The 18,066-nt window shown below is 37.7% G+C and overlaps 1 protein-coding gene across 2 annotated transcripts in view; it reads left to right on the top strand.

Annotated features, from left to right (window-relative positions):
- The window catches only part of CDH2 (cadherin 2), a 228,624-nt gene extending 212,342 nt beyond the window's left edge, over window positions 1-16,282 (top strand). For both annotated transcript variants that reach the window (XM_033178071.1, XM_033178072.1), the window contains 2 exons: window positions 3,780-3,944; window positions 14,894-16,282. In XM_033178071.1, the coding sequence (XP_033033962.1) occupies window positions 3,780-3,944; window positions 14,894-15,100 (372 nt within the window). In that variant the 3' untranslated portion in view covers window positions 15,101-16,282. The remainder of the gene's footprint in view (window positions 1-3,779; window positions 3,945-14,893) is intronic.
- Window positions 16,283-18,066: the final 1,784 nt, after the last annotated feature.

Raw genomic sequence — 18,066 nt, forward strand, 5'->3', positions numbered from 1 at the left:
TGCCATACAACACAGATAGACGTCAACAGAAGAGCCCATCCCTGTGACCGGAGGACACTTCCACATGCTGCCTGCCATCATCAGATTTTTATATCCCATGTTTGCGTAGATAAGGAGAAGCCATCACAGAGATACTCTAAGCCGTATATTTTAACCTAGTGTCTAACTTCCTCTAAACCAGGGATTTTCTGCCTCTTTTTGGACACCATCACTGTGGAGGAATTTAACGGGTTTCCGTCATTATGGGGTAGATTCACCATGGCAGTGATTCTCAGCAGTGGGACCGCGGGGTCTTTCTCTCCCTTCTCATCATAAATTATTACTATAGTGTATAATGTGATCCAAGCCACATTTCTTGAATTAGCTGCTCCTTTGATATCTGGCATAGATATCATCACTAAGATTATATTCAACACTTTTTTTTTTAGTGAGCATTTTCTGTGAGCCTGACACATTGATAGTCCAAAGATCTGAGCAAGACCACAGAAGTTTTAAGACTCTTCCTGCTCTCTGGTTCTTAAGACACTAGGAAAAAGCTATCAAAAGAAAGATAAAGAACTGTAAATTATTTGCTATTTTGTATGTTATATACGCATTCATGAATGAAGCAGGTTAGGAGGATATCCTTTCCTTGTCCAGAGGGGACAGCTGCTCTCAGTGGTAGCAAATTGTTGTCAGAATGTAAGATCTCTTTTGCCAGATCTTGTTATTCTCAGGTGAGATACCCCATGTCTAAATGTTGGTGACCTATTTGAATATGTTTAAAATTCTACTAGCTAATCAAAATGCAATTTTATTTGCAACCTCTGGATACACTGGGAGTTATAGAAGAAGTCAGAGTAGAGTGGCTCTTCCCAGATAGGGAGTAGCATGAGTAAAGCCCACATGCCTCTTTTATCTCCAGTTATATGAAAGAAATTCCGCTATATTCTTATATTTGTCACCCTGAAGCTATTATGTAATATATCCAGGACCATCAAAGAATATGTTGCCAGGTAAAAGACAGTGCTTAAATGTAAGAGTCAATTACCTATTTTTGTGTAATTTAGACTTCCAATAAAACATTTTTCGCCCTTAGGGTAAAAACGTTTATTAACTGTCATCAATATACTTGCCATCTATCTTCCCCCGTTTTAGGGACAGCTTTGGTAATTGAATAAGAGCACATACTTACAGTTCACCCCACTCTATTGTGCTTGGTAGTTACACAATTAAACATAGCCTGGAAAAAACATGCTTTTTAGTGTGAAAACATTCAAATTTCTCTGAATAAATCCCTTTTTTTTTTCTTTTTTTTTTTTTTTTCCTCCTTTTCGACAGTCTCTATCTGTCACCTGGGCTGGAGTTCAGTGGTGCAATCTTGACTCACTGCAACTTCTGCCTCCCCCCGGGTTCAAGCGTTTCTTCTGCCTCAGCCTCCCAAGTAGCTGGGACTACAGGCACCCACCACCACATCTGGCTGATTTTTGTATTTTTTAGTAGAGATGGGGTTTCACCACATTGGCCAGGCTGGTCTTGAACTCCTGACCTTATGATCCTCCTGCCTTGGCCTCCCAAAGTGCTGCGGAATAAATCCCTCTTTTTATCATATATAACATTTTAACATTTCAAGGGCTTTCACATCTGTCACATCATTGAGGGACTTTTCTGAGATGTTCTATAAATAACTCAAATTCTATAACATCGAAAATGGAGCACATTTATGCAAGATCAAGGTGTTTTTTTCTCAAGTTTTGTATGGATGATTTGAAATACTCCATACTGACAAGAGAAAGCAGCATTCTGATGCCTTTGCTCCTGCTATGGACTCTCCCAAAGTGGTGCTTTGTCGCCAGCCCATAGATGGTTTGGAGCTAAAGCCAGTTTCCCCCTGAACATTTTATAGTTTGTAATACACCAAATATACATCCCACTCTGGTGGGTTCAGAGTCTCTGTACCTACCTCGCTTTCCGCATCACATTGCACACACCTAAGAGGAGGAGTTTTTCCATCAGGGTGTGTGAGTGCTGTCACCTGCCAGCTGACATTCTTGATAAGGAGACATTCAGGGAGAGTGTTGCCAGGATCAGAGTGTCCCAATTAGCATAGAGATAAATTTTAAGTCAGGTGCTATGAAGTCAGACACTCATGGTTTTGATTCTCATTTTAGTCTTATACTAGCTGTGTGACCTTGAGCAAGTTACTCAACCTGTTTCTTCATCTAAAAAGATGATCATAAAACATTCTTCATGGGTTTGTTAAACAGCATTGATAGTGAGAAAACACTTATCAAGAGCCTGGTTTAGTGCCTGGCCCACAGTGAGTATGAAGGTTACTGACCTTTTCCTTCCTTTTGTCTCCTTGTTATTTTAAGCATTCTTCACATTCCTGTCCCTCCAAACTCATTTATCTAGTTCCTTACCTTTAAATCCAACCTTGTAACTCAGTCTTGATTTACTCATAGATGATTGTGAAGAGAGCCAGGCTTTGGAATCTAATACGCTTGGAGTCAGAATCTATTTCTTAATAGATCTGGGATCATAGGTGACTGACCTGGGGTATTTGAAACTTAGTTTTCTCGTCTCTTAAGTGGAGATAATAAAACTTAATATCACATGTACTAAGGATGAAATGAGTGAACATATATAAGACGCCTAGACCATTGCCAAAACATGGTAAATGTTCAACTGTCGAATAAATCAAAGTCTCCATAGAGATAACTGCAAAAGGTTTTAAAAGCTAGTTTCAGACAGAGAGATGAAGCCTAAACTAAGAATAAAGTATAAGTAAATCTATGCTTTCTGCAAATGTCAGTTTTGAAATGGGAGAATGTTGGGTAAGCTGGGGATATGACATTTTATATCACCAGAATTCAGAGGTTTGAAAACTACCAAGTATTTACCCAAACCTAAAATGTGGATGTATTTCTACATTGTAGTCTGTTTCTTTATACATTCCTGTCCAACTGTCTGATGCCTGAACTAAAAATAGTTCTGAGGGCCCAACCTATGGCCAAAGCATCCTTCTTTACAAGTTTGTACTTTGCCTCTCTGAAAGTGGACAGACTGTTTTTCCAGGACATTCCCACAAGGCAACATTGGAAGAAAATCCACCCTCTCTCTGGCCTAACACCTCTAAAGCAGAGGTCAGCAAACTTTTCCTCAGTGGGGCCAGATAGTAAATAATTTAGGTTTTGTGGGCCACATATATTCCTTGTAGCACATTTTTCTTTGTCATTTTTATTTTAAGTAACTTTTTAAAAATGTAAAGGCTAGTCTTAGAGAAAAATAGGCCATAGGTCACATTGGGCCCGGAGATCATAGTTTTCTGACCTCTGCTCTAGACTTCAGAAGGGAGAGAGGGAGGGAAAGAGGGTGGCTTGAAACCTTGATGAACTAATGCCTTCCTTTAGGGAAAAGGAAAAATAACCACCCTCATTTTAAAAAAATATTAAAGACAGTAAGTTAGCCCCTTTACTTCTATGGTACAACTATATTGTCTAGTCGGTTTCTTAGTTGTTTTATAGTGAGACCTTATCACACTGCTGTTTTTCATTGGAAACTGATGAGGAACACTGTAAAGCAGATGGAGCACAGACTGTAGAAATGAAAAGCACAGAAGAAAGAGCTGTGTGAAAGAAATATTTAATCATAACATGAAAAACTCATAGTGGCAACTTTTCCATTATGTTAAATTTTCCTCATTTCTCTGTGTTCTGAGTATGTGTTTAAAAAGCGAGGTTGTCATTTTCTATCTCTGTGCCCATCTCCCATCGGTTTTTGATTTTGTCTTTTTGCAGGACTACGACTTGAGCCAGCTGCAGCAGCCTGACACTGTGGAGCCTGATGCCATCAAGCCTGTGGGAATCCGACGAATGGATGAAAGACCCATCCATGCCGAGCCCCAGTATCCAGTCCGATCGGCAGCCCCACACCCTGGAGACATTGGCGACTTCATTAATGAGGTACAGAGAGAGACTCGTTCTCTCTATAAGAGTCTTCATTTCATGCTAATAGTTAGATCTCTGTAGGCCACAAATTGCTTGGAATACAGCTATATAGTTCACTAAAACATACTTTTGTTCCTGAAGTTTATCTTCGTGTAAAAGCAAATGTGACTTCGTTGACAAATAACAAATGTAATTGCTTTTATCAATCACAAAGAGATCTATCAATTAAGATGCTGCATTTGTAAAATGACATACATCATATATTATCAGAATTAGTCACACTGTCTCCAAGAAGGATTTTTTTTCCCTTGATTACAAGTAATAAATAGACTAACAATATTATAGTGCATCCTAATTTCATTTATTAGCATTAATAAATATAACAGTAGTTCACTTTAATTTTCCTCACACTGTAACCTTTGAATCCTACAAATCATGAGAATTCAGTGCCTGCCCAATGACTCCATCAAAAGAGATTAGTTGGAAGAGCTAAATTAAATATTATGTAAGTGATTTAAATACTTGTCTAGTCGAGGAGTTTTAAGAGCTTCTGTAAAAGAAAGCTACTTCTCTGTTGCATATAACAGATATGATTTTCACTGTCAAAATTATTGTGACATTCTTTTATTACTGACCAAGAGTTGTTACATTTAATATTTAAGTTTTGAAGTTCAATGATTTATGCTGCGTCTTCTGATCATATCTGTAGTCTTACTATAATTCTTTTGAATTTTTATTGTGAATATAAGAGAACAATACATATCGACGTTGATTGTGAATATGTGGCAGAACTCCTGTTTTCTGGTCATATCATTGGTGTCTCCAAGATCAGAATAGGTCTCAGTGCGTTACAAAGTGGAACGCATCTGTTGTATACGGCCTTCAGTCATAGGCTGATAAGACTCTTGTATCCTGGGCTTCCTCAAAATTCATATAATATTAAACATAATCAACATTCGATTTTTAGATATACTTATTGCTTGTAGAAAAGTTTTAAAACAAAATTGGAATAGTTGCCTGTCTCTATAACTATCCATTACTTTCTATTCCTAAGATATATGCTGCCTTCTGAACATACGTATTCATTTCTGCTAGATAGGTAACAAGGTTAATTTGTAGTTGACATGATTTAAAAACACATAGAAAGCAAAAACAACAGAATGCCAGTAACTCCCCCTATCCACAGAAATATGTCCTGACTTTGCCAGCTCTTAGTTATATATAGATCCAGTTAGGAGAATTTGCAGAAATATATACATATATGCCTAGATCTTTTAGAAAAATGTAAGAGTGCCTAATGATTTTATTTCTCATTTCGTGTTTGTCATCATAAGAAATTGTTGAGTTAACTCTGATTGTTGTCAATTTGAGATATAGTGAATCTTTTGACTGTAGGTTTAGGAACTGGACTTAAAAAAATTTTTTTTAATTTTTATTTTTGTAAAGACAGGGTCTCACCAGCCTGTTTCCCAGGCTGGTCTTGAACTCCTGGGCTCAAATGATCCCCCTGCCTCACAGACTTCCAATGTGCTGGGATGACAGGCATAAGCCACTGTGCCCAGCTGGAACCATACTTTTTTGAAGCCAGAATTCTGCCTTAAGTATAATTTAACAAGTCCTTACTAAATATTTCTGCCTGTCCCTGAAGTATCAGTATTCTGTGTGATTTCTTTCCATCCCTGATGCTCTTCTTTTCTCAGTGCTAAAGATCAAACAGTAAGGTTTATTTATAAGGCTATTCCTCATCTGATTCCTGCCTTCTTCTACCCCTCACTTCCCCACTTTCCCCTTCTGTGCTGCAGCCCCACTGAACTATTTGCAGTTCCTCAAAAGCATCCCACTTTGGAATATACTGTAACTTCGGCAAAGCCCTTACCTGCTTGGCCATTTGCAGGACTCCCACTTCGCCTTCAGGATTCAGCTTGAAACATGTCTCTGTGAGGCCTTCCTTGATGCCTCTGGGAAGGGATAACAAGCTGCCCCTCGGGTCATAGCCCTCACCAGCTGGGGTGTAACTGTCAGTATTTCTTTCTCCCACTCAGCATGTGAGTTCTCTCCAGGACAAGCACTGTTCTTGTTCATGTTTTCATAACTTAAACATCTAGTATGTTACCTACCTCTTAGATTATTGTCATTTTCAGGCATTTGAGTATGCACTCTGGCTAATGTGTAGGGCATGAGGCTATAGGCGCCACCCACTGTTCATCTGATTGAGATTCAACAGATACTGAGTCTGGAGCCTTTCGTCCTGCTTGTCAGATTACATTCAAATTCTGAGTTTAAGTGTGTACTTTCTGTGTGTGTGTGTGTGTTTGTCTATGTCTATGGTCATTGAATTTTTTTGTTGTTCTTTGTTTTAATAGTGACTATTTCTATCTATTGACTTCTTCAGTAGATAGAAAAGAGCATCTAGTCAATAAGTTTCACTTACCCAACCCTTCTCAGCCACAGTAGAAGGAGTTATAATGGGAATTTCCATTTGGAATTTTCTTTCTCCTGAACAGTGCTCAGGTACACAGTTTGTTATGGCTGGAGACCATCAACGAACAGGTGTGATTACTTATATGAAAAATGTTGTTCCAAGCAACTGACTGCAAATTGACATCCAGAATACAATCTCTTCATAATTTGAAGATTGTCTGCATATGTGAAAAATGGCTCATTGTGAAAGCATCTTGAGCTCAGTGTAAGATCATCCGTTCAGCAGATCACTATCAAATGTCTATGTGTGTAACATAACTGTGCAAGTAATATATAGATAAAAGCATAAATTAGACATCAATTCTCCTTGTGTGTATACCCTGCTTTGTTGCTAGCACAATATTTGTGCAATGCAAACGTGCCAGCATCCGAAGCCTTATTTTCCAGGCTTAGGAGGCCAATTCTGTCTGGTTCTTACTGGCTTTCCAACTTCATCTCAAGGCCCTCACCACCCAGCATCTTGCAGGCTGTCTACAGAGAACTTTACTTGTCATTCACGATCTCAGCTTACAGTTTCATGCTGGTGCCCATCTGATGTTCTTCCTGTCTAGAATTCCCTTCCCCATTTTTCTAGCGTTGGGGGAACTTCATTAAGTGTTTACCAACCCAGGAAAGGTCAGGCATACAGAGTATGGGTTAGGCACCATCCACTGGCATCCCATGGTATCCAGAACTCACCTCCCTCAGATCACGGATCCCATGGTTCCATCCTGCCTCCCGCGTTCCAGGGGAGGGGAGACGGGCTTCTCCCTGGAGGGGCAGTATGGGGCACAATGATTTGGTGAACAAGTGAATGGATGAAAGGATCCAATTTGGAAATCATTCCGAAAATGGCAACTAAATCCGTGAGAGAGAGTGTGTGTGTGTGTGTGTGTGTATGTGTGTGTTTTAAGAGACAGGGGCTCTCTCTGTTGCCCAGGCTGGAGTGCAGTGGCACAGTCATAACAAACTGCAGCCTCAACCTCCTGGGCTCAAGCCATCCTCAGTCTCCCAAAGCGCTGTGATTACAGGTATGAGCCACCACGCCTGGCCCAAATCCATGAATTTGAATGTGATTATAAGATAGAGAGATGTGGAGGAGAGGAGGAACCAAATATATTCACCTAGAAATGCCCCTAGAGTTGGAGACAGAAAATCTAAGGAGGTAAGGTATAACAGAAAACAATCAAAACGATCGTTTTAAGGAGATGATGGTCAGTTCTGTGGGACTTTTAAGGGAGATGAAAGTCTAATGTAAGTCAGAAGGCCTAAGCCAGTAATAACTCTCCAAAATACCATCTAGACTCTTTCATCCAAGGTACATGTTAAGACTTGTTCAGTGTCTTCATTTACTGTACAGACAAAAAGGAATACTTGGAGAGTTTTAAAACAGTTGAAAGCACCTAGAAAGAACTCAAGCACATTTTATAAAAATATTTAAAAGGCACACAAATTTATTTATCTGAAGGTCTTATTTGATTTAGCAGAGCACCAAATGTTCCAAAGGAAGAATAATATAGTGATGATTATAATTGGAGTGCTTTTATAGATGTAAGGAATAAGAAAGCTCATGAGAACATTTTCTAGTTTATTTAAATAAGGAATGAATGTTGCCTTGAATCTCAAAAATGATAACTTATTTCCAGTGTGGTAGGCAGAGTAAAATAAGTCACATGTTTTTGAATTTCCACTGCAGAATTTAATTCTGTTTTGAGTTTTTAAACATGACCTTCAGAGAGTGAAAAGTTCAAACAGATTCATTTAATCTCAGCCCAACAGTTAGATATTAACATACCTCCAATAATTTTACTAATACCAATCCTGTATATGTCTTTGTAAAAAGAAATACACTTCTTTATATATATGTGTATTTTTTCTGTTCTCACGCTGCTATGAAAAACTGCCAAGCCTGGGTAATTTACAAAGGAAAGAGGTTTAATCAACTCACATTTCCACAGGGCTGGGAAAGCCTCAGGAAACTTAACCATCTTGCCAGAAGGGAAAGCAAACACATACATGGCGGCAGGATAGAGAAGCGCCCAGCAAAGGGAGAAAAGCCCTTTATAAAACCATCAGATCTCATGAGAACGCACTATCGTGAGAGCGGCAGCATGGGGGTAACCGCCCCCGTGATTCAGTTACCTCCCACTGGGTCCCTCTCAAAACATATGGGGATTATGGGAACTAGGGAAGATAAGATTTGGGTGGGGATAAAGTCAAACACTATCATTGTGTGTGCACACATGCACAAGTACACATATATACATATAAAAATGTTTATTATGTGTGTATATATGTATTCAATAGTATATGAAGTATATTTCTCTACTCAAAAGTATAAAAATCAAGTGAATAATTCTGTTACAAGACCACCTTTTTGTTAATATTGTTTAAAACTTTTGGAAGCTTCTTACAACTTACTTGAAATGCGGTGACTCACGCCTGTAATCCCAGCACTCTGGGAGGCTGAGGCAGGCACATCACAAGGTCAGGAGATTGAGACCATCCTGGCTAACACGGTGAAACCCCGTCTGTACTAAAAAAAAAAATGAAAAAAAAAAAATTAGCCAGCATGGTGACGGGTGCCTGTAGTCCCAGCTATAGGAAGGCTGAGGTAGGAGAATGGCGTGAGCCTGGGAGGCGGAGCATGCAGTGAGCCGAAATCGTGCCACTGCACTCCAGCCTGGGTGACAGAGCGAGACTCCAACTCAAAAAAAAAAAAAAAAGCTTGTCTTTTTCTCCTATTAATTTAATTTCTCTTTTTTAAAATATCTCATTCTGGTCTTATAGAAGTTGGGGATTTGTGTAAGTTCAAATCTAGCCATCTCACCTAACAGCTCTGTTACCTTGTACAAGGTCAAGATCCTTTTCTTTAACCTTTTCAGTTTTCTTATTTGTAAAATGGGAATAGTAATAGAACCTCCTTTTAGGACTGCAGTGAGAAGTAAATGAGATTATCTTTGTAATGGGCTTGGTATACTGCTTGTCACATAGTAAAAATATCTTTATTATTGATGTCATATTAGTAACTATTACAGGTAAATTACCTTTTAGGAGTAAAAGACTTTCTACTGTTCTCTAATTGTAAGAAAACAATTACAATCCACTTCTTCTGCATCAAAAATTACTTTAAGTAAAATGAAATTCCCAGAAAGAGGGGTAGTAATGTTGGCCTTGATATATTCAGTTCTACTGTAATGTAAACATGGTGTACTTTTATATCCACATATGTCTTAAATCTAGATTCTAGCTTTTTCTGAAAGGAATGGATATAAATATGAAGAGGATGCTGAGCAGGAAAAACTATGCCCAGGACAACAATGAATAGTTACCTTATAGAATACCTGTTGAATGTCAGGCAATGTGTTGGACAGCGAGATGTGAATATAAAACAGCCTCTGTAGAAAGGGATGTCACAATCTAGTGTTTTCCAAACAAGATGATAAAAGTAGATGAGGCTGGGCACAGTAGCTCACACCTGTAATCCCAGCACTTTGGGAGGCTGAGGCAGGCAGATCGCTTGAGCCCAGGAGTTTGAGACCCACTTGAGCAACAAGACAAAAAACCCTCTCTACAAAAAATGCAAAAATTAGCTGAGCATGTTGGCATGTGTCTGTAGTCCTAGCTACTCAGGAGGCTGAGGTGGGAGGATCACCTGAGCCCAGGAGGGTCAAGGCTGCAGTGAGCCATGATTGTACTACTGCACTACAGTCTGGAGTACAGAGTGAAACCTTGTCTCTAAAAATAAAAAATAAAAAATTAAAAATTAGAAGGGACCAAAGAGACCACAGGAATGACTCCTAGTCATGGCTGGGGAAAAAAGATCTGTGCAGTAGAAGTGATATTTTTAATGAACTTTTGGATGGATGGATGGATGGATGGATATTAATCAAATAAAAAGTACAAGAAGTGTAATTCCAAAAAAATGAATAAACAGCATAGAAGTGCACAAGAACATGATGCTTTGGGGTTTGGGGGGATTACCTTTGGGGGCGTGTAATTCAGTTGTGGTTGCTGGAGCTGAGAATAGCTGAAACAGAAAAGGTGGGTAAACAGTCTTGGTTCACTAAATGCTTTCTAAAGAGTTTTAAATAATTGTTTTAAAGTGTTCATGCACCAATTAAAAATCATTTTGCCCACTGCTGGGGGAACTCTTTCATTTGGAAGGAGTCAGAGAGAGCAGTCAGAGGTCTTAACTTGCGGGAGTGATATCAAATAACGTTTGAGAGAGAAACCAGTAGTTTGTAGGAAAGAAACTGGAATAGTGCTGTAGACAGGAAGACCAGTTAGGCAGGCTTTTTCTCTGGTCCAGGCAGGATGTAGTGATGACCTGCACTAAAGCAGTGGCACTAGGACTGTAGAAGAAAGAATGTAAAGGAAACAGTAAGACCTCTTTTCTTTTACATCCCTCATGTGTTCCTCACTGCATAATGTGGGGTTTTATCCTCATAAAAGCGTGTCTCCGCCCATAAAGCCTGGGATCAGAAGTCTATAAATACAAGCTCAGTAAGAATTCAGCCAGAGCCAAGCTCTCTCTGCAGAGAAGAAGCCTCAGTCTTTAGAAAATAGTTCAGCTTTATTCAGAATTCAAGATCTACCTCTCCAGGAAAGGTGGAACGAGAGGATACTTCGCTAAATTTAGTCAAACCTAGAGAAACACAGGCGGTTAGTTTGTAAATTTGGTAACAGTACATCCTGTGAAATAATGTTCACATCCAAGAATAAAGGAATCCCATAAGGGAGAACCAGAAGGTTCTGTTGCCCACTGGATTTCTTCTGTACATTTACTCAGATTTCGTGCCTGTTACTGTCAGTTTCTTAGGACTTCAGTGCAATCTTTTTAGAATTACCAAAATATTACCAAGAGTTTATATAATACCTCGTTCAGAAGAGTCATATTTATTCTCAGATGAAAATCAGTGCTATCCAAGTGGAAGGGATTTAAAGTACTTAACCTGCATAGAAAGCTGGCTTGCCTAAGAACTCTTGAAGAAGTTCAGTGATTTCGCCCTTTTGTAATTATTAAAACATAAGGCAATGTTCCGTACTCTAGCATAGCAGTGGTCTCTCTCTAATGGATTTTATGGCCTTAACCTCTTTAAAAAAAAACAAAAGACAAAAAAAAAAAAACAGAAATAAAACAGAGATTTGTAAACTACCAGGATGATCAGAAAGCCAATGCAGGAGCTAAAAAATAAAATAATATTTTTTAGACTCAATAGTGGATAGGGAGTTGATTATCACAAGCATTATATTTATTTGAAGGAATTAAATTAGGTGGCTTAGCCATTTGATGAAGAGTCCTGGGGTCCATGAACACACCAGGGAAGACCAGACCGCTTATTGTGTTTATTCCCTGGACATGGTAAACACAGGCCATCCCTTTTTTCTCCTCCAAATCCAGACAAACTTGAGGCCTTGCCATTGACTCTTTAGGGCTAAATTGAGTCTTTTTTTTTTTTTTATTTTTTAACTTGTCATTCTTTTTTTTTTTTTTTTTTTTAAACTATTGTACTTCAAGTTCTGAGATACGTGTGCAGAATATGCAGATTTATTACATAGGTATACACGTGCCATGGTGGTTTGCTGTATCCATCACCCCATCCTCTACATTAGGTATTTCTCCTAATGCTATCCCTAATTTGAGTCTTAACCTCTCCATATTTCCAGTTTGGTGTTGACATCTTAAGGATTGGGCCAGGGGTCTGTGTGTATTTGCACTTAATAATTAAATTGTGGTAAAGCAGATGACCTGAACAAAGTGATCTTAGCCATTGTCTCTGTTGTCTGTATTATAACGCAGTTGTCATAATGAAAATTTAATATTTGTTTTCAGGGACCCATTCTCCTTATCAGGAATTTCCCTGATTTTTCTTGTTTTTTCTTCAGATCCTTCTTGGGCCTACTTGTATGACCCCAAGTCAGACAATGCTGAACTAAGGAAATCCCTATTGCTTAAATTTGCAGTTGCTAGATTTTGTAAGGAAGAAGAGTGTAGGCTAATATGTGAATATTAACTCCACGAGGGCAGCCATTGGATCTAGCTCATTAGTAGCTGTGTCTCTACCAGTCAGCAGAATACATTGCAATAATATTAATAGATAATCAACAAATATGTCTTGAATTGAATTAATAAACACAAACAAAATGAATGAAGGTGCATTCTTTGGCTTTCGTTAGCTAAGGCACCAATCACTGACCACTCCAAAATATTGCTGCTTATAATAATGAAGGTTTACTTCTTTCTTAAGTTATAAGTCAACTGTAGTCTGTCAGTGACTCAGTTCCTGATCCATATGTCTTCCTTGTTTCAGGATCCAGGCAGATAAACTTCCCATCTGGAACAGGCCATTGTGGCAGAGGGGGAATGGAGGATTGGTGGAAGGGTGGAAACACATTAGAGTTCTTGAAGCGGCTACTTTTCACAGCTACTTACACTGCGTTGGCCAGAGCCAGTCAGACAGCCAAGCCTTACAGTGTGGTTGGGAAAGTAAACCCTGACCCCAGAGAGGCACTGTGGGAGGGTGAGTGTGTGTTCTGCCTTTGGAAAAAGGGCAGTGAATCACTGAGGGCAGTAACACAATCTACCACAGAAGGGAGTCACGTTTTGAGAAATTGTAGGTTGTGGTTCTCAGTCTTAGCAGAATTGCCTTGTAGTTTAGTCTAAAAATAAGATAAAGAAAATCCCATCTAAAATTATTTATGTTGTATGTATCAAAGTATTTTGCTGAAACCTGTTTTATTTTACACAGGCTTTTCTGGAGTACAAATAGTATAAAATGACATGAGGAAAAGTAGCAAAGTACTGCTAAATTTCATGGTTAAGACTGTTAGTAGAGAGGTACCTGAAGATGAGAAAACTGGTCATGTGTACTTTTTTCTCTGATTTTTGATGCTAGTCAGTAGCTGCCATTTTGTTTCTTAAAATATATCTTTACTGTTTTTTATTTTTTCAAATCCCACGGCAGGACATTTTTCTCTCAACTTAAATTTTTAAAAAATACTAATATTCATTGAGCTCTACTTGTGCCAGTCACTGTGGTGAGCCGTCGGGTCCCTTTGTTGCATTTGGTCTTTATAATAGTCTTATGATGATGATTACAGTTGCAGATGAGGTTATGTGGAGGTCCCACAGCTAGTACTGGGGAGAGCTAAGGTGTCATCTCACAGTCTGATCTCTTAACCACTACACCATACTGATTCTGACCTTAATTTTTTTGCTTGTTCCCTGTTTCTCCTCTGTAACCTTGAAAGGATAGATGAACACGTGCTCATAAAAACCCATGTATGCGCTCATAAAATGCATGTGTATTGTCAGGCTTGATCTCTCAAGTAGGACTGTCTGTGACACGTCTTAGATAGGTGAGGCCATATAAGCCAAGTAGCATTTGACACATAGAATGTGGAAAAAGGGAATGTTTGTTTGGAGACTAATGTTAGTAATGTTAGTATATCTAGGAGTACTAGAATGGAATTGGGAAAAAAAGTTAGAAAATATACCAAAGGACCTAATACTAAATCCTTAGAAGTTTTGCAGAGCATAGAGACTCTAATTGTATATTAAAAAGCATCTGCTTACAAAAGTTACAAATATAGATAGAGAGTAGTTATTTCCTCGTTTCTTTCTTTTTAAAATTCTTTATAAGAACCAGACAAGCATGTTATTTTAGACTGACAGGAGTCCTCCTCTTTTCAATATTTATACCTTGTACAGATAATGGATTATGACATTTCTAGGATTTTTTTGGAAGTTAGAAGTTACCCTACTTTTTAAAATACCAGTTTAATTAATTCCACATTTTATGTTATGTTAATCACACAAATGATTTTATGAGTACCTCCCTTTATGTAGTAATCACATCTGACCTGTCTCAGTCTTCCTTTGATGTCCTTCCAAAATGAGGTCAAATACAATGCTACTTTCTCTTTGAACTCCTAGCTCTTAATGCTGATCTGAATTTTTTTTCCCCACAACCTGATGATGGTTTTTGCTTTGACTTCATAGTTTTGTCACTTGTCATTTGCTTCACACAGTAGTGGCACCTGTTATGCTAGATTGTAAGCCTAGGGAGGGACACGGACCACATGGTACTCGTTTGTATGTCTCTTGTATTTCAGTGAGGTGCTTTTTTAAATTTAATCTAGCAGTGCTGCTCTATATATTATGTTATTTAAGATCCTTCCTTCTCTGCCTCAAGCAGGGCCATTCATTTCTGCCACCTGTCCAACTTATTACCCAGTTAACCCCCTCCCTTCATAAGTCTTGGCCTCCCTGAGCTTGACTGCTTAGGGTTGTTTCTTTGCATAGGAAAGATATAAGTTAATTTTTATCTAACTTTCAAATGGTTATATCCCCAGTTTCCATGTGTTGAAAATGTGGTCTGTAAATGGAAATTTACAAACAAGTGTTTGTTTGATCCCATGAATTCATTAGGATCTGCTTGTGGTTTTGTAAATTGTAACCCTCTCTTAATTCTTTAATTCTTTGTGTTTCCAAATTGCAGGGCCTTAAAGCGGCTGACAATGACCCCACAGCTCCACCATATGACTCCCTGTTAGTGTTTGACTATGAAGGCAGTGGCTCCACTGCTGGGTCTTTGAGCTCCCTTAATTCCTCAAGTAGTGGTGGTGAGCAGGACTATGATTACCTGAACGACTGGGGGCCACGGTTCAAGAAACTTGCTGACATGTATGGTGGAGGTGATGACTGAACTTCAGGGTGAACTTGGTTTTTGGACAAGTACAAACAATTTCAACTGATATTCCCAAAAAGCATACAGAAGCTAGGCTTTAACTTTGTAGTCTACTAGCACAGTGCTTGCTGGAGGCTTTGGCATAGGCTGCAAACCAATTTGGGCTCAGAGGGAATATCAGTGATCCATACTGTTTGGCAAAACACTGAGCTCAGTTACACTTGAATTTTACAGTACAGAAGCACTGGGATTTTATGTGCCTTTTTGTACCTTTTTCAGATTGGAATTAGTTTTCTGTTTAAGGCTTTAATGGTACTGATTTCTGAAACGATAAGTAAAAGACAAAATATTTTGTGGTGGGAGCAGTAAGTTAAACCATGATATGCTTCAACACGCCTTTGTTACATTGCATTTGCTTTTATTAAAATACAAAATTAAACAAACAAAAAAAACTCATGGAGCGATTTTATTACCTTGGGGGATGAGACCATGAGATTGGAAAATGTACATTACTTCTAGTTTTAGACTTTAGTTTTCTTTTTTTCCACTAAAATCTTAAAACTTACTCAGCTGGTTGCAAATAAAGGGAGTTTTCATATCACCAATTTGTAGCAAAATTGAATTTTTTCATAAACTAGAATGTTAGACACATTTTGGTCTTAATCCATGTACACTTTTTTATTTCTGTATTTTTCCACTTCACTGTAAAAATAGTATGTGTACATAATGTTTTATTGGCATAGTCTATGGAGAAGTGCAGAAACTTCAGAACATGTGTATGTATTATTTGGACTATGGATTCAGGTTTTTTGCATGTTTATATCTTTCGTTATGGATAAAGTATTTACAAAACAAAGTGACATTTGATTCAATTGTTGAGCTGTAGTTAGAATACTCAATTTTTAATTTTTTTAATTTTTTAATTTTTTATTTTCTTTTTGGTTTGGGGAGGGAGAAAAGTTCTTAGCACAAATGTTTTACATAATTTGTACCAAAAAAAAAAAAAAAGGAAAGAAAAGGGGTGGCCTGACACTGGTGGCACTACTAAGTGTGTGGTTTTTTAAAAAAAAATGGAAAAAAAAAAAGCTTTTAAACTGGAGAGACTTCTGACAACAGCTTTGCCTCTGTATTGTGTACCAGAATATAAATGATACACCTCTGACCCCAGCGTTCTGAATAAAATGCTAATTTTGGATCTGGTGACTGGTTTGAACTTTTTCTTTTCTACTTGAGCTGCTTTGAATGTTGCAAAAATCCCAAGTACTGGAGAACAACAGTACAAAAAGTGTGTATTTGTTCTTGCACTATTCACCATCGAATCGCGTAGCATGGCAACCATGTACGGTGTGCAGCAGAGAGAATCATTTTGGACCTTGCCATCATCATAGAAGAAAAACATCAAGTGATTCAGGAATAGACCCTACTGGTGGTGATAGAAAAACCACATCCTTTATCTTCAGTGAACTGCAGTGTCAATTCTTAATATAACTCATGTTTTAATTTGTTTCTGCTCAAGCTAATTGTTATGTTGATTGATAGGCCTTTCCCATTAGAGCCACCACCATAAGGGAAACTTCAGTAAAGTGGGTTATGGGACTGAACCTGGAACCTGCAGTGGACACCTGGAATTCTTGTGCAATTCATTGAAGCCACTGTTTTATGTACTTAGTGAAACACACTTAGATTTGACTGGCTTTATCCATTGACTTGATCATTTGCTGCAGTTTGATATAGTAATGGTTGCAGAGGACAACAAAAGGAAACAATCTTGCTAAATTTTGTAAAATTGTTTATGTATCTTACTAAGAGTCATTTTGAATTTTAAGAGGCAAAGAAATTCTCACTTGTATTTATCTGTTTGTTTCTTAATCATTATCACACCATACAGTCTTACACTGTACACTTTGAAAACACTTACATAATATACCTCCTCTAATTAACTATGTTTTTTGCTTAACATAGACAGTGGAATTTACTTTTCTATTGATTCATTTTGTAGGCAATACTTTCTTGTTACTTTTCTAATCATTAAATGCCAGAGCTTGCCTCTGGGATTTTCCGTAATGAAACTTATTAAATTTGCTAACCAGAATAGTCTTTTCTAAAATTGATTCTTAGACTGTGCCTCCATGCTGTTGTACATCCAAATGAAACAACTATATTTTCAGATTCATACATTGTAACACTTAACGTTTACACCATTTAGATAAACACTGTTAAAATTATTTTCTTATGGTTGATGTACAATTCACAGGCCATATCTAGTGTGTATATATATAAACTTTAAGTGTTTGTAAGGTTTAATATATACACAATAAATGTAAATGTTAATTTTTGTAGGCATACACAACTGTATTTTCTTTGTAAAAACATTCTTTTTATATATAAAAAAACTAGGAAACTAATAAAAAATGGAAACTCCCTGCCATAATACAGAAGTAACTTCTGTTTAGCTGGTTGATCTAGTTTCTAGTCCTTCCAAAAAGCATTTTTACACACACATGTCCATAATGATTTCCTTTCGTTTTTATGAAAATGAGATTGTACGTTGTGTATTATTCTGTAAGTTGCCTTTTTTTCCACTAAGAGTGTATCTTGGAAATTTTTCCATATTAGTATATATGTACACCTACCTCATTCTTCTTAACTGCTACATAGTATTCCATAATATGAACATAATAGTTTTATTGAACCATTTCCTAATTAATTTGTTGTTTCCAATTTTTTGCTATTAAAAACAATGCCACAGTAAACGTCCTTGTGCATGTCTCTTTGCATGGGAGTATTTCTCTAATACTAGCAGAGGCTTGGAGATGGAATTGCTGGATTAAAGAATGTGGAGATAAGTTAGTTAAATATGGCTGAAATGATAAATGTTTTAGCATGCTTAAAAGTGCCTTTTAGCTGAAAGAAGACAAGGCTTTCTAAAAGCCAGTAACTTCCTCCACTGGCAAAAGGATTTTATGCAGCTCAAAATAGTAACC

Source organism: Trachypithecus francoisi, unplaced genomic scaffold (genome assembly GCF_009764315.1).
Source record: "Trachypithecus francoisi isolate TF-2019V2 unplaced genomic scaffold, Tfra_2.0 Lachesis_group19, whole genome shotgun sequence".
NCBI lineage: Eukaryota > Metazoa > Chordata > Mammalia > Primates > Cercopithecidae > Trachypithecus > Trachypithecus francoisi.